The 23,175-nt window shown below is 45.4% G+C and overlaps 1 protein-coding gene across 3 annotated transcripts in view; it reads right to left on the reverse strand.

Annotated features, from left to right (window-relative positions):
- Positions 1-23,175, reverse strand: part of ENOX1 (ecto-NOX disulfide-thiol exchanger 1) — a 366,236-nt gene that overhangs the window by 65,288 nt on the left and 277,773 nt on the right. For all 3 annotated transcript variants that reach the window (XM_088793020.1, XM_088793019.1, XM_088793018.1), the window contains one exon: positions 11,673-11,857. In XM_088793020.1, coding sequence (XP_088649146.1) covers positions 11,673-11,857 — 185 coding nt within the window. The remainder of the gene's footprint in view (positions 1-11,672; positions 11,858-23,175) is intronic.

Consider the following 23,175-nt stretch of genomic DNA (forward strand, 5'->3'; position numbering starts at 1 on the left):
AAAATAAATTAAGGTGGTGCTGGTGGTAGAAAACATAAAAAATGGGGGCACAGCAGAATAAATTAAGAGACAAAGGAAGAAGAAAGAAAGTGATAATAAAGATTTTTTTTGAAAAGTTACTTTGCTCGTCTTTCATTTATAAGCACTACTTGTAACACTCCTTCCTGGGAAACCTACAACCAGAGTTCAAATACACTATTTTATCACCCCTAGTGCTTCCAGCAAATAAAGCTGTGATAGTCATTTACTAAGTGGTGTGTGTGTCTGTGTGTGTGTGATGTATGTGTATGTGTGGAGTGTGAGGTATGTGGGATGTGTGTGGAGTGTATGTGTGATGTGTGCGTGTGATGTGTGTGTGCATGCGTGCGTGTATGTGAGAGAGAGAGGAGAAGGAAGAAGGTGAGGGTGGCACAGAGACACAGATGAAACAGGAAGCGCAGAAACTGGAGTGGTAATTACCAAACTGAGCGTCAAGATAAGAATGTCACCAGGCAGGGTCTTTTCAGTGATCAATGGAGTGCAATGTGGGGTCTCTAAAGTGAGAACCAGACAGGGCACTAACTTTAAGTTTCCCTTGATGACTACTCAGGATGCTTTGTTAAACAGAGGAGGAAACACAGTCTTCAACTAACCATCTAGCAACACCTTGGAACTGAATTACGAATTCCACACTTTGGTTACAGTTCTAGCAACTTGAACTGATTGGGCGTGGCTATTCCATTGGTCAATACTGAAAAGTGATTAACCCTGTGTGTTTATGCAGACGTAGAGGAAAAGACTCAAAGCATACGTGTCCATGCTAACAATAGTTTTACCTGGGTAGTGACACGAGGAATGGTTTGTTTCCTTTTATATGCTTCTTTCATGTTTCCAAGTTTTCTGCACTGAATATCTATTCTTTTATAAATAGGAAAACAAACATTAAAATGACAAACCCAGATCCAGAAAGGCTGCAACTCCCACCTACGTCTCTTTCCCTCTCTGTTTATTCTCTTGCTCAGATAAAGAGGATTTTTTTCTCTCTGACTTATTCTCCTTCTTTCTGCTTTGTTTCTCCATTGTTGTCTTTCCCCCCCACCCCATTTCTCCATGCTTTCTCTTCAGAGCCTTCATTTCTGATGAGAAGAAAATTGGCTGGTCTTCACAAACCTCATGCGTCCTCCCAGACCGACCAGCTGCACAGAGAAAGCCTTGGAGCACGACCCCCTCCCAACTGCCACCTGATCCCAGAGATGGATAATTACATCAGCCTGGCTGGGAGCGCGACACCTGCTATACGCAGGCGGCCGTGTGTGTCCCCTGTCCAGGGCTACAGCGTAGGTGGGTGAGGCTGCTTCTTTGCATCGGCAGACAATACAGAAAGAAAGTCAAGGCCAGGACACGTGGATTCATTTTAGTGTCTGTGGCTGGAGGGAGAGACGACAATGGTCAAACAGAGTAAAAGCCAGTATGTGTCTGCAGCCAAAGCCTGTTTTCTGATTTATTGCATTTAAGAAGAGATCCATTTCACTATAAATCTAGTACTCTGGGTGTGATATGGCCTATACGTCAGGAGGCAATTTCCAAAAGAGGTGCTGGAGGGGAGGGTTATTCAAAGGTCATCCAAAGACCGCAGCTGATGGTGCTGGGAAAACGGAGTTCTTTTGTCCTGGGAATGGCTGCAAGCCTATGGGGGATGCTGCGGGATTTCCTGGTGCAGACTTCAGGGACAAACAGCCAAAGGTAGATGCCAGAGAACTTCCATGGTGTGCCAGGCAATGCCACTGTTTCCACCCCTGGCTCCTACATCGGGTCGCCTGTGCCTCATTATTTTCAGAAGGGATGATTACCAATGAGAATGCATTTGATGATCAAAATAATTAACAGCCGAGCAGGATAACAAATGATGAGCTGAAACCTCCTGTAGTTACATTTTCTGAGGGCGTCTCTTTCCCTTCCTGGAAGTGAAGCGTTTTATTTTCACAGTCCAGAGTTAATAAATCAAAGCCACATGTATGTTACTTTCTTGTTGCTAGCTCTCAATCTGCTGATGTAAAGACACAGAGTCAGGAAACAGGCCATGGGTTTCTGCAAATAATATTTCTAACAACCCACAAGCACAGGAAGAACAGAGCTTCCAGGTCTTCTGACAGCGGCTCTGGAGCTCCACCTCCAGAGAACACAGAGGGTTGGAATTGTGACTTTGCCAGGTACATGCTGTACCCTGGGCAAGTCACTTGACATCTCTAGGCCTCGATTTCTTACCTGAGAACTCAGGATAAGCACTCCAGATCTGACTTGTGAGCACTGTGGGAAATAACGCGGACATGCTCTGGGGAGTTAACCGTGGAAAGTGCCCCCCCACCTTGTAAGGGCTGTGGGAATCCCAACGCAGGGCACCCCAGGGTCAGGGCACTCAGATCTGGGTTGGTCCAGACTTTCTCTGCAAATCCTGAGGCTTCTCTTAAACCTCTACACTTCTTTATAGTTTCACCTGGAATGTGGCAATCGTAGTCGTCATTTGTATAGCGCTTTTCAAACTGTGTTCACACATATGACCTCATTGTATGCAACAAGTGCTGACTGAGGTTGGCGGGACCCATTCTCCCGCCAAGGAGCTGAGGGTCAGACAGGTTGACTCGTGCAAAACTGTACAGAACACAGTCAGGCTGGAGCCAGTGTCCCTTCTACAGGTGCAGTGCTTTCATTTTCTTGTGCAAAAGCTTGGCACCCATCAGTGACATGAAGGCAGCTAATCTTCCTCCTTATCTCATGGTCTCTGTCCAGGGAAAACAGCAAGATGCCCCGTGGCCCATCCTTGCTTGAAACTGCTGAAGAGTGAGGGGAGGTTTCCTCTCCATCATCTTCCCTTTTAGTCTTTGCATCTTGGCCAGAGTCAAATGGCAACATGCTTTACCCTTCCAGCCCCGTTAGCAGGTGTCTGGTGCCATCATTTCGAACATGTGTGGCTTCGTAATGTAAAGCCTTGGGCTCAGAATAGGAGAAGTGGTTTCTAGTTCTGGTTCCAAATGCACCAACAATGCCTTCAATAGTCTCACCGACGTGGGACACATGCCTTCCTCTGTCGGGCCGCAGAATGCACATGTCAGAAAACGCACGTGCCGCCTGCAGGAACTCTGCATGTGCCTTTAGCAGCCCAGGGAACGGTGCCCCTGGATTATAAACGGGGATTATCATCACCAAGTGCACTGCTACACTAAGGGACCGTCCCAAGGTACCTGGCTGCAGAATGGGTGGAAAATGAAATTGCAAACTCCAAGGTAGTTAAGGCAAAGGAAAGGACAACCACGGTGGACCCCAAATTTGGCAGGTACTGTGCGCCTTGATGTCCAGTCTTTAACCCTTTTAAAGCCACGTCATCCGAGAGATGTACATGTTTTATGATTTTTCTGATTCTACTAAAATGTCAAAGACTTCTAATATGAATGTGGGAACTGTCGCATGAGTTGTTTTCTATTCAGAAAGAAGCTTCATCTGGGCCACTGAAATGGAATCCAGTGAACGTGGGCTATGTCTCCGCAGCCGCAGCTTATAAATATTCCAGAGTTTTGCATGTCTGTGAGTGTATATTTATGCACGCAGTTCTTGAACATTTAAAAACTGAATGTTTTCCTACTTGCACGTGAAAATCTAAAGGAAAGCCCCTTTCTCTACACTGTCATAATGTGATTGTCTTGCTGTGTTCAGTGCTGTTCAGTGATACTGAATTATTTTCTGCACTGATGGATAATGTTTTCATAGATGAAAGATATTACGATAATGTTGAGACACGCTTCTCCCTGAACGAGTGAACAACTGGCTCCCCTGTATGTGCTGTTCTCTTCCCACTGAACAATTTTGAGGTGCATGAAGGAAGACACCTACTTAGAAGGAAGAGTCTCATACTATTAATATATTACAACTTAAATTCCAAACAGATCATTCTTTATTTTTTCACCTTCTACATCTAGTTCATGTATGTAAACATTGCACAAAAGCTCTTAAAATATAACTTATCGTTATAAAAATATTCAATTTCTTCTTTTAGAGAAGTGTCTTTTTTTTACTCTTCTTGTTCTTTTCTACATTTGTTTGTGTCATTTTCCTTAATTTTCTTCTTCTTCTTCTTTCTCTTCCTCTTCTTCTTCCTCTTCCTCTTCCTCCTCTTCTTCCTCTTCTTCTTCTTCTTTCTTTAACGATAGAGGAAGAACTGTCCTGCCCCTGTGTGTCCCTTATGTCTGCATATTCTTCTCAGCCTCCCGCTGGAAGAGCTTCTAGGCTTAACTCTTTGCACATCTTTTTGAGCTTAGGTTTGCCCACCTCCATACCATCAGTTTTTTTCTTAATTCCCTGCCTCCTTTTCCTCTAGAGCAAAACGCCAACACAGGATAAAGAAAAAATTAACCATTTCTCTATTGTTATTACATATTGCAGCCTCGTCATGTCACCTGTCCCAGCTATTTGTCTTCCTTTCCTCCTCCCTAAAGCCCTCCTAATTTGTGTACCTGCCCCCTCATCCTGCAGCAGCCATCTTTATTCCAAAGCACACTGCCTTAAGTTCCCATGTTCCTTCCTCATAGACACTGGGAAAACGTGCTTGCTGTTCTTGCTTTGCCTGTATGTTTCTGGACAGTCAGAATAACCTGTAATAACCTTCCCCTACCTGCCTCACAGGCCCACACACTAACCAAGAATTCATTCAAGGACTTGATCAAAGTTAAGAGTCCCTGAAACGGGTCTTTGTTCAAAATGTCAGACACAGTCCATGAGCACTTGCTTTTTGTTTTCCCTTCCTCTGGAGACTCAATTAAAATGTCTGTCAAAGAACAAACTTTAAAAAGCAAAGAGAGTGGGAAGGTATTTCTAGTGTGTGACAGATTCTGGTGTTTGTGAGATCCCCACCTCTCCTGAAAACCTGCCAGTCAATCTCCACTCCACGGGAGAAAGACTCAGCCGTGGGGGTGACCTTGACTCAGCAGTAAGGAAATCACACAGCTTCCTAGGAAGGTAAACCGAGCCCCTTCCCTCTCAAGCACACACTACCCAGCATCCCCACACAAACAAACCTGTAGCAGAAGAAGACAGACTGAGATGCGAGAAACAAAGGACCAATCCTGGAAGTAACAGAAATGATTCAGGAACAAAGATAATTTTTTAAAATTCTAATTAGTATGCTTAAAAAGACCTGAGAAGATATTGCAACCGAAAACTAAGAATATGATTGCATAAAGAGATAATAATCAAAGAGAAACGTAACATTTGCAAATAAAATAATGTGATTCTCAAATAAAAACCTCAATTGAAATGATGAAAGATAAAGTTTAAACAGATAATAGGAGAAAAAGGGTAGCGGGCACAGAACATCAGCCTGGTAGTCTATTATCTGATTGGTGGGCAGTTCAGGAAGAAAGTAAGAACACAAAACTAAAGTGAAAAATTATTAAGGAAAAGAGACTCCTGCTGCAGACTCTCATTAGTTTGTCTGTGTTCTTTGCCTGGAGCACCTCCCCCACACTCTGTGGCACCACCATAGGAAGTCCCCTGGGAGCAGTGGGTCTGCCGGGCTTTCGAGGATTTTCACCATTTTTAAGGAACAAGCTTTTTTTCAGAAATAATAATAATAATAATCTCTAAAATGTTCTTGGATGTGCTCATTTTGCCTGTCTTTCCCCCAAATTTCTAATGATCAAAAACAGCACCATCCCCAGCCACCTTGGCCACCGGCCACCTTCATCAGCACAGGCCCCTTCAGCAGTCACCTTCACCACCACAGCCACCATCACCACCACCCTCAGTGCCACTCCTGCTACCATAATTATCCTGCCTTTGACACGTACACATCAGGCTTCATTACATATGAATTTCAAAGAACAATTGAGCGCAGACTTTTCACTATCACTAAATACTTACTGCGCAATTGAACAATGCGAAGGAGATTTTAGAAGAGATGAGATGCTTAACTTAAGTGGTCAGACACACTCACTGATATTCTAACTTCAACACACTTCCATTTATTTATTAATTTATCTCAAAGACCAATTCTTGACCAACATTTGCCCAAATCAGCTGGGGTTATTTTATATTTTACGCAAGTAACAGTATTGTATTTCTCTGTCTTCTATAAAATTGTCTACATTAGTGAGGTTTTGTTTATACACACACACACACACACACACACACACACACACACACACACACAGAGAAAATCACACATATTTGTCTCTTGGGGAATAAGGGAAAACACTACTTGTTATTAATACTTAATTTCTAAAATGGTGTTGATCATAATAATCTGTTCCCCGATTTCTCTGATCTTCCCTTGTTGAAAGTAGTCAACACAATCGACTTGCCACTGCTCTATGTGGATCAGTAGCTCAGTGGCCGAAGACAGCTGGTCTTCAGACGACATTTGCTAACACTATGTAAAAGCATGAAAGTATTCATGAGGACATCTTCTGACATAATTGTCATTAGTCGCACACAGTTTTATGATCAACAGTTTAGCGTGGCATTCTGTTATTACCTGATTATCAGTCCTGTGAATATGACTTACACATGGCTTCAAAGAGAATTTTGATTTTAAGTTGCTTATTTAAAAATATGACATAGTGACCTACACTCAAGCATGAAAATACAAATATTGTTTAAATTTAGGTGTGATTAAAACCCTAACGTAGTGGCTAAACCACCATACTGTAGTGGCCGAAAAAGACAAAACAAGCAGATAAAACCACAAACTGACCATACCAAGTGCTGACCAACGGGGACACAGAACAACTGGAATTCTCAGGTCGTCTGAGAATGCACAATGGTCCAGACATTTTGGAAAACAGTTCAGCAGTTTCTTTAAAAGTTAAACATACCATATGACCCAGCAATCCTCCTCCTAGGTATTCACACAAGTGAAATGAAAAAATTATGTCCAAACAAAGAGCTTGTGAATGAATGTTTACAGCAGACTTATCTGTATTTGCCCCAAACAGTAAATCACCCAAACGTCCTTTAATTGATGACAAATAAATTATGGCTCTTCTTACAATAGAGTACTATTCAGCATAAAAAGGAATGAACTGATCCACAGCAACATGGATGAATCTCAAATTCATTATTTTGCAAATGAGTAAGTGAAAGAAGCCAGACTCCAAAGACTACATACTGTGTGATTCCACATATACGAGGTCTGACTATTAACTCATCCTAGAAAAAGTGCTACATACCTCCTTGCTGAATATCACTATGGTCACCTTCAAAGTACTCCCCTAGGGAAGCTATGCACTGACACCAGTGCCTAGTCCACCCTTCAAAGCAATTTTGGAATTCTTTCTGGAATGGCCATCAGAGCTGTTATTGTATTACCCTTGATGTCCTGAATGTCACCAAAATGTCTTTCTTTCAATATTTCCTTTATCTTTGGGGAAAGACAGAAGTCATTGGGGGCCAGATCAGGTGAGTAGGGAGGGTGTTCCAATACGGTTATTTGTTTACTGGCTCAAAACTCCCTCACAAACAGTGCCGTGTGAGCTGGTACATTGTTGTGATTCAAGAGCCATGAATTGTTGGTGAAAAGTTCAGGTCGTCTAATTTTTTCACGCAGCCTTTTCAGCACTTCCAAATAGTAAACTCGGTTAACTGTTTGTCCAGTTGGTACAAATTCATAATGAAAATCCTTCTTATATCAAAAAAGGTTACAAGATCATTACAATAAGTTTGCTAAGTTAATTGTCAGATCTCGTATGGCATTCCGGAAAAGGCAGGGTAGAAAACAAATCAGTGGTTGCCGGGAGTGGGTTTGGTGGTGATGGAAATGTGTTATACATTGATAGTGTTAGTGGTGGTTACATGAGTGTACACATTTGTCGAAATCCATACAACAACGCCCCTAAAAAGAGTTATTTGTACTGTATGTATGTTTTTACCCCAGTAAACCTCAAAAAACAATTCAGTGCGATAATCTGAAGATCAATAGGAGTTTAAAATCTGTATATTCTCTCACTGTGTATCTGAAGATACAAACGAAAGCAGATAACCGCACAGCTAGGCTAACCTCACTGCGAGCTGAAGATCATGGAGAGCGCACGTGTTACCATGGAGTCAAGCTCTGACTCCCCTGTGTGTGCAACCTCTCATATAAGTTATGACTCACAGTGATGCAGGGGTAGTCTGAGAAACAACCAGACAAAGTCACCCGAGAGTTTTTCATTTTGAGGAATCCTGCCCATAATGTTTTCCTCATGATCACACGAGAAACCGTGTGAAGTCAGTCAACATATCCTTACGGGATTACAAGAAGAAAGGTTAGAGATCTTCTGGCTACCCTGGAAGGCAATTCTAAAAATTATATGCGAGTTCTAAGGCTGTTAGGCTCTCTATTTCCTTTTGTTTGTTACAGAAATAATTTCCCATAGATGGATTGCTAAAGCAATGACATGTGGCAGGCCAACCCCTCCTCTGTCTGTTGACTTTCCCGTGAGACCATGATTTTCTAATTTAAAAAGCGGAGAGCGGGCAGATTGAGAGGAGGTTTTAAAGTCAGGAGAATTCTTTGCAGTGGGGCTCAAATTAGCAATTTGCGGTAATTTATTCAAAGTGATGCTAAGGTAGAAATATAAATCTTAAAACACACACATATTTTCAAACTATATTGAAGATCTGTTGCAACAGAGGTTGCCACGGAGCCAACGAAACCACCAGCGAAAATTAAAATCACATCTGTTGCCCTTGGGTTAGTACTGCTAGGGGCTGAGGAGGTGCCCCACGTAACTAGGGTGTCAGCTCTCACCACGCCCTGCCTCGCTACTGAGGACCCCAGAAGCCACATAACCCAGAGCTCCCCACAGCTGCCATGCTAGTTCTGGCCTCCGGGCCTCTGTCAATTCACTCCTCCAATCAACAAATATATGCTGCCTCTCTGCTGTGTGTCTGTGATTGAGTCAACTGTGTCCCCTGCAAATGCATATGGGGAAGTTCTAATCCCCTGCACCTCAGAATGGGACCTTATTTGAAAAGAGTCATTGCAGATGTCCTTCATTAAGATGAGGTCATACTGGAGTAGCATGAGCCGCTTAATTCTATACAAATTGTGACCTTATCCAAAGTGGATATTTGGACACGGACACACACACACACACACACACACACACACACACACACACACACAGGGAGGATGCCATGTGAAGATGAAGGCAGAGAGCAGGGTGATCTGTCTACAAGCTAAGGAAGGACAAAGATGACCAGCGAACCACCAGAAGCTGGGGTCGCCCTGGAACACATCCTCCCCTCACAGCCCTCAGAGGACCCAGCTCTGCTCACACCTTCATCTTGCACTTGCAGCCTCCAGAACTGTGAGACAGTAAGTTTCTGTTGTTTAAACCAAACCCAAACTAACCAAACCAAAACCAAAACCAAATCCCAAAAGACAAAACAGAAAACCTAGACTAAAATAAAGTTCCTACTGATAAGGAGATTCTGCAAATGTGTGAGAAGCTGCAGCAGCTGAGTGTCTTCTTGAAGTGGCTCTTGGTCAGTGGTGATGTACAGCTCTGCTCCAGAGTGGCCCAGGCCCAGGGCGGCCCAGATCCCCAGCACCCTGTGCTGGCACCCCCACCACACTTTTCCCTGACTTCCCAGTTTACCCTCGCCTCCTCTGACTTCTTTTAAATTTGAATCTTCAACCACCTTGAAGGTTGTATCAACTTTTAAAGCAACTGGGATAATCTTCCTTGAAAGAAAAGTGGGAGTGCTGTGGGAGGTGGGACATCGTAGCTTGTGGGCTAGGTCTGGGGTCATGGTCTACGGAAATCGACAGACTCCCCTCCTGGCAAGGTCACCTACACACACACCCAATGCCAGGCCCTGTGAACAACCCCTGGGAGCCTCGCACAACAGCTGTTACAGCGATTTCCAAGGGCAGGGACCTCCACAATGACGGCAATGACATTTTCCTGGCAGGCTCTCTCCTCTGAGTCTCACTGATTTGTCTAACACACACTGTGACCACCAACCAGTCGGCCATCAAAGCCAAGACTCAAAAATTGCTTTAAAATGGCAGGAGATGTTTGAGACATAATTTCCGTGACTTGGTCTTTAACTTGTTTATATCCCAATTCCCACTTCTTTTTTATATCCCTTCCTCTCAATTATTTTTCCCTGCTTGGTGAATGTTTCTGCAGCAGCTACCTCTCATTGTTAAGACACTTTTATAGCCAATTCATGCTCCTGATCTTAGCTACCTTAGTCAATATGCATGGGGGAATTTAGAAAAATATCCCATTCCCTATGTATTTAATTTCCCATTATCCTACTTATATTTCCCTTGTTTAAATAAAAAAAATCTTTTTTTTTCCTTTTTGCCAGAAAAGAGTGGTTAAATTCACATATTCAGAGGGGTCAAAAAAACTACCTATGTGTGATGATAATTTATGCTATATTATTCTATGATAGCTCCAAAGACCAAAATACCCTGTGTATCAGCTATCAACTGATGTTTTCAGATATCAATCCAGCTGTGAATCTTCTATTTGGTTCCCCCACCACCAGGGCTCCAGTTATCCCCTCTCTTCAACAAGTCATTTCCCACAGTCCATGTTCCATCGTCTTCAGAAGCCCACAGCTTGTCTCCTCCTAATAACTGCTGGAAATACACTCCTTTAACTTGAGTGTGCCGCCCTGAGTCTGCCATTCTTTAACAAAAGCACAGACCCTGGCCTATTTTTAAAGTTGCCCCTCACCCCAAGTTCTAGTGCTTCATCCATCCCATCAACAAATATTTTTTTTTTTTTTGGGGGGGGTGTATTGTATTATATATGTATTTTTTCTATCTCTCTTTTTTTAATTTATTGGGGTGACAATTGTTAGTAAAATTATATAGCTTCCAGGTGTACAATTCCAGGTGTACAGAAATGGGATCATCTATAAATCCCATTGTGTATTCACCACCCAGAGTCAATTCTCCTTCCATCACCATATATTTCATCCCCCTTACCCTCATCTCCCACCCCCCACCCCCCTTACCCTCTGGTAACCACTAAACTATTGTCTGTCAGTAAGAAAAGATGATATAGGAACATTTGTGACAACATGATGGATCTTGAGAGTATAATGCTAAGCGAAATAAGTCAGACAGAAAAAGCAGAGAACCATATGATTTCACTGATATGTGGTATATAAACCAAAAACAACAAAAGAACAAGACAACAAATGAGAAACAAAAACTCATAGACACAAATATTTCTTAAAGATGTAGTGTGCTCATAGAACCTGTCTAGATCCCAAGCATAATCCAGAAGAAGTGGAAATGACATTGCTTCTGTTTTCACTGATCTTGAAAACAAACAAACTCACTCTGCTTTGGTGAAATCAGTTGGCATGCTTTTCATTTAAAAGTTCTGAGAACAAAACACTTATATCATGATCAGGATGGTACAGACCATTGGCGATGAGGCTAAATTTCATATCCAAACCTCTCCATCACCCAGACTTTCTTCCTTTACTTTCTACCTTGAGGGCGGATTTCTGCAATGTATTTCTTTAGTTTGGCTTTTCCCCAGGCTCTACCCTTCCACCAACAGCCATCGGCACTGCTCTTTCCTAGCAACTTAGCTTTTTGGTTGTTTCTTCTCCCCCACCTGTCCTGGCAAATGGCTCCCATTTCACTTCCACCCATGTTCAAAAAAAAAAATTGTGGGCTCACATACCTGCTGCATGCCTTGCAAGGTTTGCTGCAGGAACTGAAGCTGTTGGTCCTTGGTGAGGTTTTCTTCTGTTCGGAAAAGCTGTTCTTTTTCTTGTTTCAGCAGCTCTACCTCATTCCTATAGGCGTCCAGCTGCCAACGGAGACTGTCATTCTCTTCTTTAAGGGCATAGGCCTGAGCAGCCAGGGCTGGGGGACAAACAGATGGAGTTCAGGTGAGTTACCTTCGTGCTTCGACGGAGGGGGCCTTCTGTGGGAAAGGGGAGTCTCACCCACATTCTGAACGTCCGATCCAGCTCGGAAATTACACCGAAATGCCTCACCCCAGGGCTCCTCACCGTTGGTGAGCATCCCTCCTTGTGCAACTTTTAAAAAAATCTATTCTATTTGTCCTGTCTCACGTATGAATGTTTCCTGTGGGAACCGGACGGAGCTCTTCCAAATGTGTTGTCTCTGGTCCCCTCCCTCTATGCTGGGCATCCTCTCGGAAGTCAGTATGTGTCTGGGGGTGCTGGCAATGTTCAGGATTCCAGGTGACAGTCCCATGGCCCATGTTGCTGTCCTCTCCCTTTCCGCAGGATTACTTGGCTCCTTGCAGCGCTGCCCTTTTCTCATCAGCAGCAGCCCCGCAGGCAGAGCACGCAGGGCCCAGGGCAAGGAGGGACGCTTATGCTCTCTGCTGGGACAAACGGCACAAACTATTTTCTCTAACTCCTACCAGAATGGTAACCTGCTTCCATCTGTTTCACCAGCAGAGGAAAACTCTTTTTCACTACAAGGCTGATGGGTTACTCTAACTTTCCTTCCTGACACCTACAATTCTGTGTGTAGGTTCAGACCTCAGTCACATCGCCGTCTCACTGGGATACTGAGGCCGCTCTCTCAGGGTCTTACACGTCTCAAGGAACTGAATGACTGGGGAGCGTGAATGGCCAAAGAGACAGTGAAGGACGGGGCACCCTTCCTCCACATGCCAGCTCACTGCTCTGTGGTCTCTCCAGTGTGGACAGCAGCTTGCTGAGCACTCGCCATAAAACGGACACGGGCCAAGGGCTTCGTGTGAACTCACGCACTTCCTAACTACCCCCACTGAGCCTGTGCCGTGTGTGCTGCTCTTAGTCTCCCTCTTTACAGATGAGGAAAACGAGGCCCAGAGAAGTCAGAGGACGTGTGTGAGCCCTCAAAGCAAGTCATTCAAACAGTCTTCACACCCAGACTGCTGGCTCCAGGGTCCCGGCTCTCAGTCCCTCGGCAATTCTGCCCATCTGTGCGTTTAGCTCAAAATCAATCTCGAATTCTCCCTTTCTCCTCTCCCACTGGTGTCACACATTATTTCCCCCTCCCACAGAAAATTCTTTCCGTACTTTTGGAAGCAAGAGAAAGTGAAAGAATATTTTAAAAGCTTGTTATTAGAAACTTCTTCGAAGAAGTAACTTCCGGTTTGTGAGGCACCGTTTGGACCTACTATCGTCCTCAGCCCGTGCTCACTCCCACCACCTCCCCGAACCCCGACCCCAGCCAGACAGCCAGATGGAGGGCAGTGTCTCATGTGTCCTCCTGCACGTCACATATGATGACGGCAAGTCTTTACTGATGTGCCGTGAGACCCTGGTGAATCCGCTCCGCAAACATCAAACGTCAAATTATGTTAAGAATTGTTTTGTGGTATTCTACTTTTCAAAATGATCACCTATGTAGAGTACACACTAAAATACTGCAAACCATTAGGGATCGATTAGTCAACAAGGATTTACTGCACGCGTGCTCTGTGCCCGGGCAGCTTGGATCATGAAAGGAAGAGACAGAGTATGTCTCTTCTCTCACGGAGCTGCAAATAAGAAACTGACACATTTGGAAGGAAACCAACACATTCACAGAAAGAGAGGACAGCCTGATGCCTGATATATAGGAAGAACTCCATAAATGCTGCTCGAGTGACTAAGTGAATGAGCACCATAGTGTCAAGGTAGATGGCAAATGAATGCATCCATGCGAGTTCAGGAAAGAGAAAGAAAAACGCCAACTGGAATAATTAAAGTGGGCTTTGGAGGATGCAATCCCAGAAGTGGGCACGGTCATCCCCTCAGGAGCAAGAGCCTAAGCAAATGTCCAGCGATGAGAATTGAAGAGAGTATTTGGGGCAGGAAGGAGAGCAGCTCGACCAAAAATGGCCAGAGTCTGTCTGGAAGCGGTGAGAGACAGGCGAGCCGTGTCAGGTGGCGAGAGAGGATCGAGGCTCAGAAGTCAGGCTGGAGAGTGGGCTCAACGGAGCGGCCAAGTGACAAGGACTGAAGACCTGAGGAAACGGGTGACAGGATGATCGGTGAGGCGGTGGTGTGCGGAATGAGCTGCAGGCTGAAGGGAATGAGCAAAGGGAATTTTGTTTGGTGGACACGCGTGTGCAAAACCAGGGAGCGGCCAATTTTACAGTTTTTAGGGACTCCTGAAATCAGACGTGGCCCAGGGTGCACCCAGGAGCATGAGCGAGGGCGTGTGACATTGCTCTGCCCGACTTCAGATCTTGTCCACACCCTGAGACACCTACTCCTGACAACTCAGTTTACCAATCCATGAGGAAATGGTTACGAGGCATCATTTGAGAGAGGGATGTTGTAATAGGGCAAAATTACCGAAAATGCAAACGATGAAAAAAGTGTTGGCACTACAGAAGCACATTACTACATTTAGTAGCATTCAAAGACACTTAAGTCATTTCCTTAGGAAGCTCTATTTGGCCCTTCCTCAATTCAGACTGGCATTTTTATTATCATAACTGATAGCAGGTGTTTGTGAAGAAATCGATTAGTATGCAGGGATGGAAATTACATTTTCCAAATGAATTGCATAGTCTGCAAGATACACTGAAATCTGTGTAGCAAAATGCAAGCAGCTATAAAGCATGTGCCAGCAACATTATTTAAATAAATTATCTGAACATAAATACATGGAGGAAAGCGCACCATCTATTACTTTAGGGGTTCTCTTATAAGCTCGTGGAATGACACTACTGACAGCTCTTATTCTTGGCTAAACCAAGTGACCACGGCTCCTGCCAGCTAGGATACCACATTGTTTGCAGTTCTGGAATAGGAATGTGGTATCATTACATATATATAAAAACCCAGCTGCTGCAACTCTGTCCAGCCCCCCAATCAATACCATAGCCAATCCCATCAATGTTTTTATAATTGGGGCATAGAACTGGTTTAATTCCTGATTAAGTGATTTCAAGCTAGATATTTGCAAAAAAAAAATGTTTGGTTACTCATGTGGCAGCAAAGTGGCTATCTTCTAAAGGGTGAGAAATTGTATATTGACACCACTTAACTTCAGGCCACCTGTTTGTAGATGTTATTCAGCGTCAGGCTGCAGTGCTGAACCCACACCCCAGAGGAGGCTTCCTAGAAGCAGCTAGATTGTGTTTCCTGGACCGGAGCTCTAAAAGAAACAAAATCCTAATAAAGTCTAACTTAACATCATTTCTCACTGCATTAAAAATTCAGAAACTTGAAAGGTCCACTCTTTCATTTCTCTTATTTTTTTTTTTTCTCTTTAGTTCGTTCTGGGACAATGTAATAAATTAAATGATTTTGAAAAATGTGTAACCAAGCTTCCATGATCAAATGTACCCTTGAGAGACTGAACAATAAATGCACTATTCACACAAGCACAAGAATAAAAAATAAGCGACAGTGCGCGTCTTTTTGTAAGAATCCCCAAGGAGGGCCCTGTGTGCCGATGAATGGAATATTTAGCTAAGAACCACCACATGTGGATTACCAGTTTTCAATTTAAAAATAATAAAAAAAAGATACAAGAAGACACTTCAAAGGTAAACCATTCTGAGCATAAGTCAGTCTTCCTTTGGTGGTTTTAAAGGCCCTGCTGAATCCAGTGGTGCGTCTGGATTATCACTGATTCCTTCAGCAGCCAACTGTTTATTGAGAAACCATGGGCAAGGAGCTGTGACATATGAAAAGGGAAAGCCAGGGCTGTCATCGATTTCTACTTGATTAGGACCTTGGAAAAACTGTTGCTGGAATTTTCTGATTGGATCAAAAATGAAATAACAACACTGGAAAAAGTTTGCTCAACAAAGTTAACTTACATTTTAAAAATCAACATGAGGCTACTAAAATTACCAAAGTGACGCTAGTGTACGAAAATTGATCCAAAGATTAAATTGCACTGCTGAAAAAGAGGTTTAAAGAAGGGGTGTCCAAACTTTTACAGCTGGGCCACTCACTCGAAGTGAAGTACATATTGCCTCACCTGGTTTATTTAAGTAAACTAAATATATTTTTGGAACTTGCCGCGAGCGAGTAAGAAATGGATTGTGGGTCGCAGTTGGCCCGTGGGCCGCAGTTTGGACCCCCTGGTTTAAAGGTATTACGTCACCTCACTGTACTCTACTAGATTCTATATAAACCATTACTCTTCATATTAATTATGGTCAAAGTGACCTCTTCCCGCTCCTGTATTACTTACTTGTGTTTCCATGGGAACAGATAATGGCATGCTTAACTTCTTTACGTAAATAATCTAGTGGAAGCTTTGAAATCTCTCTCTTACGAGCCTGAGCCAGCCTCAGAAAAACAATTAGCACCATATGAAAAATGTAAGTTATTTTGGGTGATGTCCCAGTAAGCTAATAGTATGTTAATATCTTTTTTTCATGCTCAGGCAAGATGTAACTAAATAATAGAACACTTCAACATATTGTTTCTAACAATATCTGGATGTCTCAAGAACAGTTCGGCTTTGCGTCCTTGGGGAACTGTGTTTAATATCCTCCCTCCACGTTGACAGATGTCCTCCTGGAATGGCATGAGCAGGCTGCTGAACCCTGCACTTCTTTCCCACGTGCAAGGAAAGTCCTTTTCAAGGATCTCACGGGCTGCCCAGATGGGTGGTTGTGCTGGTAGGTCCAGAACACAGGACGACACAGGGTCTGAGGCCTGGAAGACATCCCCGTGGTATCTGTTCTCCTTCCAGCCCGGACGGCCCGGTGACTTAGGGACTCTGCAGGCTCCATCGTCCTCCCTGCATCCTGGCTCTTCTCACAGGGTGCCTGGGGTCAGCTGAGCTTCTGTGGCAGAGAGAGCACACTGTGTACCTCCCAAGCTCTGCTGTTCTGTGCTTATACAGCGGTGTTCCTGAGCGGTGACTGACAGCCTTGGGGTTGCCACATGACTGGCTTTCACCCAGGGAGCGTGAGCAGGAGTGCTGTCTGCTTTCTGCACAATCCCTCGTTGTCTTCCTGCTGCTGGAAGGAGCACATGGCGGACAGCTGCCCAGAGACCAAGAATATCTGCTTTGGATGCTTCTGTGCCCAAGAAATAAACTGTTTTGCTTTGTTTTGGTGTGTTTGTGTGTGTTTTCTTTTTGTAAGTCTCTGAAGATTTGGGACTTACTTATAAAACAGCTGGGGTTAGTTTAACCCAACAATTCACAGATATTGGCCCCCACCAGAATCTGCTGAAACATCTTTCGGAGCCTGGATGGAAGCCTGAGCATTTGCCTTCCTCCGAGTTCCCAGGTGGTGCTGAGGCTGCTGGGACCGAGAGCACACTTTGAGAACTGCTGGCCACTGCTCAGTCTGTCACCTGCTTCCTGGACTGCGGTTCTGGTTCGCATGTTTGGACAAATACTTCTGGGGAAACCGTACGTTGGTCTTGTCATTCTTTCATTCCATGGCCTCCTATTGTCTGGAGCCCAGCTCCACGCTCAGCACCCTCGATGGTGGTCCTCCCAGCCCAGCCCAATGCCCTGAGCACCTCCTCAGGGAGTGAGGGGGGATTTGGGCAAAAAAGTCACTCCTCTATTTTCCTTCCCATTTTCCCTAAATAACAGTAGCAGCAGCAGCAGCGGTGGTAATACTACCAGTGACAGTAAGAGCTCAGGAGTTTATGTGCCAGGCAATGTGCTAAGAGCATTCTATTTGCACAAACTCCTTTCACCTCACAAAAAGCGAGACCTAGGAAATACGAGTATTAAGAGGTCTGACAATGAAGTTTGAGAACTTGTTACAACGATGTTTCTAAACTTTCTTGATATCAGAGGGATTATTCATTATGAATTTGTACCAACTGGACAGTTAACCAAGTTTACTATTTGGAAGTGCTGAAAAGGCTGCATGAAAAAATTAGACCTGAACTTTTTGCTAACAATTCATGGATCTTGCATCACGACAATGCACCAGCTCACACAGCACTGTATGTGAGGGAGTTTTTAGCCAGTAAACAAATAACTGTATTGGAACACCCTCCCCACTCACCTGATCTGGCCCCCAGTGACTTCTTTCTTTACCCAAAGATAAAGGAAATATTGAAAGACAGACATTTTGATGACATTCAGGACATCAAGGGTAATATGACGACAGTTCTGATGGCCATTTGAGAAACAGAGTTCCAGAATTGCTTTGAAGGGTGGACTAGGTGCTATTATCGGCGCATAGCTTCCCCAGGGGAGTACTTTGAAGGTGACCGTAGTGATATTCAGCAATGAGGTGTGTAGCACTTTTTGTAGGATGCGTTTGCGAACCTGTCAGACCTCGTATTTGTGAGTTTGAGAGACAATGTGGTTGCATAGGTTTGTGCTGGTTGTGGGGGCAGGTTTACAATCAGCAGGTGTGACTGCAGAACCTGTATTCCTAGACATAATGCATGACGTGGCCTTGCAGAGAAGGAAAGCAGGGGCAGCTCCGCAGTGGCGATTTCGTTCCTCTCAGAGGGAACATTCCATTCCCGCCTCTATTGTGGGGAGTGTTCCGCTGGAGCAAGGCCCTGCGAAGAAAGTGAAGAGCTTGGCCCTTTGTGAAAAACACACACATGTGTCTACTACAGGAGAAATGCGGAAATGGCTGAGCTCATCCATCTGGCTGTCTTGAGGTCTGATTCCAACCAGTCCGAGACGCCTTCTCCTGCCCCGTGTCTCCCTCCTCTGAAGTGGCCACACTGATAGCCGCAAACCGCTGAGCTCCAGGGCCTCAGGGGTTAATAAGGCCCCATTAAGAGAGCTGTGCTCAAGGCCTCATGCTTCTCAAAGGACCTCCGTCACTGCACCTACCCGACCATCTCCCCTCACCCGCGTGTGTAAGTGTCCAGCGCCTTCAGTTAGAGTAAAGGTAGCGGAAAGCCCTCTTCCCCAGAGTTTGGTCCCAAGCGTCTGAACAGGTTGAGAAGTTGCAGCCCCACCCACAGGTGAGATGAAGGCCCCGGCTCATCGGGCAGCGGTCACTGTGGTGCCTCCCCATGTCCAGGCTCAGGGCTGGACAGCATTGTGAGATGCCAGCCGCACAGCCAGTGTCCTGCTGGATACAGCCTCTTATGGTCCCAACGGACCGCCATCGATCTGTTTTTCAGTAACACCTGTATCGTCACGGAAGCAGCAATCTTCCTCAAACTGCTCACGGAAATTCCTTCTGCGACATTTTTGCAGAATTATTATTATTACAACTTAGCATTGGCATACCATTTTATACGTGCAGCCTGCATTACTGTCTGTGCATTAGCTGTTATTCAGGTCTGCAGAGAAGCACGCTGTCTAGCTCCATCTTTGTGTGAGGCCAGGGGGATGAAGGTAATTTGGAAAATGCAGGTAAGCTAGATGCTGTTATTATAATGGCTCAAATGTGAGTCTGGAGACACGACCGGCAGCAGGTGACTCAGGAAAACCAAGTGCTCCGCCCGTCCTTCCACACAGCTCTTCCTAGGAAGGGGTCTGCGCCAGTGGCAGGGACTCTGGGTTGCTTCTGGGCGCCTGGCACTACAGAGTTCACATCATGCTTCATCGTTTGCCCATTGGCGTTACCCTCTGCCGCCTCCCACAGCCCCCTCCATTGTCCTCGGAGGAAAGTACACAAAAGAAAGAGGCATGCCCACTCCTGGCTGCAGCAGGATGAGTCTGCCACTTAGAAGGCTGCTGAAGGATGCCACCTGCTACCCGGCTGAGGAATGCCTTAGGTGTCCTCTGGGAAGGGCGTACGCAGTGACCCCTGCAAACCTCAGGTGAGTGCTGCTGTAGGCACAGCATGGCCCCTGCCTGACCTCAGAAGCGCCCTGCCAGGCAGCCAGGAGAACCAAGGACAGCTATGGACCTGGCCGCGGCCTCTTAGCACTGCCTGGGTGGGGCTGTGCCCACAGTGTGTTAAGCCAATAGGATTAAGGGAGAGGAGGCTTCCGGCTGGGAAGGGAGAGCTGAGGGAGGGCGCTTCCCTGAAGGAGGAGGGGTGGGCTGGGCCCCACATGCACAAGTTGAGGGGGTGCAGGGGTGGGGCTGCCACACGGGGGAGGTGGCTTTCACAGAGGACCCAGCCATCTCCAGAAGGAGCAGCTGCCCAGGCTGACTGGACACGGTCAGTGGGGGTAGAGGAGGCTGGGCTGTTAAGAGCCCCAAGTCCAGGCAACAGCCACCCCTGGAGGGCACCCCACCTCTATTCTTCCTTTTCTTTTGATTAGACTTCAGTTGCCTTTTTCACTTTCAATCCCTACTTCCCTTTCCAACATACAGCACTAGCTTTTTTCTACCTTCTAAAGGCTTTAAAGATGCTTTTTATGAGTCACACTTAGACCAAGATAAATCACGTAACGACACGGATTTTCAGGAACAGACACCCCTCCCTTGGCCACGGTCCCCCTCCTTCCCAGACAGAACCCCCCCCCCATGCTTGGGAACATCACTCGCTCCACCAGTGGGTTTTACTCGGTGCGACTGCACCACAGCTGATCTTGTTCGAAGAGAGAAGCCTTCCCCTGAAGGTGTGTCTCCTCTCACATGGAAGGGCTGTCACCTCTTTCTCCTCCTAACTTGCAGATTTCTTTCCAATTTAACAGATGGTCACTTCTCATTTTCTTCAAGAAACCTTCCCCCAAGAAGTGATATTTTCCTACGCCTACTAACCCCCCTACACTGCATGCACACACACACATTGAAGTGCTGCTTCCTACCACATAAAACACATCCACACTCTGAAATGTGAAATAAATGAAGGTCAGCCCCAAAGCAAAGCATGTTCTCAGCCCTAGGCATCACCCTTTGCAAGAAATAGTGACTTTCCCACAAAGCTTTTCTAGCACCAAATGCTTGGGATAACAAAGATGAATTGAATAGAAAGTCTTTTTCTTCTCTCAGTTTCTGTGCCCTATATAAACTCCAGCTATCTAGCCCACTGAGTGGGGACCGAGATTTTGCTCTTAAGCTTGGTGGGAAGCAATGGGCAGTGACTGAGCTCAGGCTGCCCCTCACGTCGGCTCCTCGTCATACCCGCGTCACCAACGTGGACACTGACTTCTGCACACTTACGTGTGCCTGGCGTCAGGACAGAAACACTCCCCATCCTCTCTGAAAATACAACCAAGGCAGAACGACACTGGTATGAACAACTAATTGGTATCTCAAGGCCCGTATTCCTCCAAGTTTGTTCTACACACCGCCGTGGTAGGTCTTAAGTAAGAATTCGCGGCCCCATCCCAGATCTGCTGAACCCGAGTTTCTGGACTGGGGTCTGGGGATTCGCATTTCAACAAGTTTCTAGGGTGATTCTAATGCACGCCACAGGGGTACCACCACCCCCTAAACTTTAAAACTAGGTCCTCATCTCCTCATGCTTTCTTCCCGACCTTTTTCCACGCTTGCATTTCTTGCTTTTTTTCTTTTTTTTTGACACCTGCTTTCTCTCAGCCTTTTCTACCAGCTTCTCTGTTATTGCGAGGACCTCTTCTTCTCCAGCTTTTACCACCCATCTGCGGCCTTTTAGGACTCCCTGCCGTCCATCTTGCCTTCTCACATTTCACTAATCTCTCTACCTGTTCCTCTCTTAATGCGGCTTCCTGCCTCTCCTGTGATGATTTTGTGACGGAATGCTTTCATAAATCCTCCAGGCAATGTCTCCATAACACATTTTTCTGATCTACTGGATGCTGTTGTGGATGAGTTTTCTTTGCAGCCATATTTCTTGAGAAAGTTCCTGCTACAGCAGGTTTGTGGCTGGCACCCAGGAGAGGCCCGGCCGAGCCGCTGTGCATGGTGGGAACCAACCACCCTTGACCGAACCTCTTACTGGAGGAGACGAGGCCCATCCTGTGTGCCGGCTCTGCCTACACCAGTCGTGAGGTCCTCAGAGACTCTTCTGTTTGGCACGTGCCCAGGCATCCTTGCTTCCCTCTCTCACCGCTCATGGGTGAGAAAACAGTCCCTTGGTTATTTTCCTAGAGTCAGAGAAAAACAGGGACTTTGTCCTTGGCTCTTAGCACATTTTTCTGCATCAGGCTACCTTCATTTTTCCTCTCCTTCCAACCAGCCTTTTTCCCATTTAGACCAAAGGCTACTTCAAGGGCACCTCATGCAGATATGATGAGGGGGACATCTCCACCTGTGTCATGCAGGTGAGACTTAAACGAATAAACTACCTCCTTCCCTTTCATTTCTTCTTCCTTTGGGCCTTCATTATTGCCTATGTCAGTCACTTCCTTCCCACTAAACCATTGTACCTTTTACTCCATTTTAATTCTCATTCTCATATTTTATGACCTTATTTCAACCTGTTTCTTTTTTGCCATTTCCCCACCTATTACTGACAGCCATCAATCCTCCTGTTACATGCTAGTGTTTTCAATCTTCTGGGCGTCAGAATCACCTGAGGAATGTTTTAATAACATAGCGGCCTGGGCATTAACCCGCAGGCATTGGTATTTGTATGATGCCTCCCAGGTCTTTCTCGCATGCAGACAGGGCTGTGAAGAACTCATTTACATTCTGTCATGGCTCACCAGTATCAATTCCCAACATTGCCACAGTACTTGGTATTTGCAAAATGCCACAGAATCCCTTAATTGGTTAGTTCCTACGACCTTGAGGACACTCTCTTAGGATGAGCCTTATGTCACTGCTGAAAAAGCTCAGGCTTTGGAGAAGGGACATCATTTGCTAAGCCATGGCAGAAACAAAACTAAGATACCTCAAGGGGCCTCTGACCTCATCTGCTTCCAAGTTGTTTCTTTGCTCCGTTCAGTGACTCTGCCGGGGATACTGATTCTCCCTCATGGAGGCCACCTCCTCAGAGTCTTTCTAATGACTTGACCACTTGGATGACCCTGTCTTAAGGAGAGCATCAAGGGGAGCTTGACGTTCCTCAGTCAGGCCCAGAAAACGGGAAGGAAACACGGGAGGAAGCCTCTCAAAAACTTATTTTCAGAACTCTTGATTTCTCATCCGTTCAGATGGCCCCGGTTCACATCCTTCCATGGGACACATCTTCGCATTTCTTCTTTTCATCCCCAGAGCTTTAGTGCTACAGAGTCCTGCTTCCCTAAACTCAGCATACATCTTCTCTGAGTCCTTGGGGCAGGAAAAAGTGCAGGCATTTGAAAAACTGTCTGGATGACTGAGTTACCACAATTTTTCCCTGGGAGAGAGGGCTGTTCAGATATTAAAACCTTCTATATGTTGAGCATGATAATCTTTCTCACTTCCCCACAAAAGGCAGTTTTTGCTTTGTTCATTAAAAT

The sequence above is a fragment of the Rhinolophus sinicus genome, chromosome 16 (assembly GCF_057876585.1).
Source record: "Rhinolophus sinicus isolate RSI-liver-muscle chromosome 16, RSI-T2T, whole genome shotgun sequence".
NCBI classification, from domain to species: domain Eukaryota; kingdom Metazoa; phylum Chordata; class Mammalia; order Chiroptera; family Rhinolophidae; genus Rhinolophus; species Rhinolophus sinicus.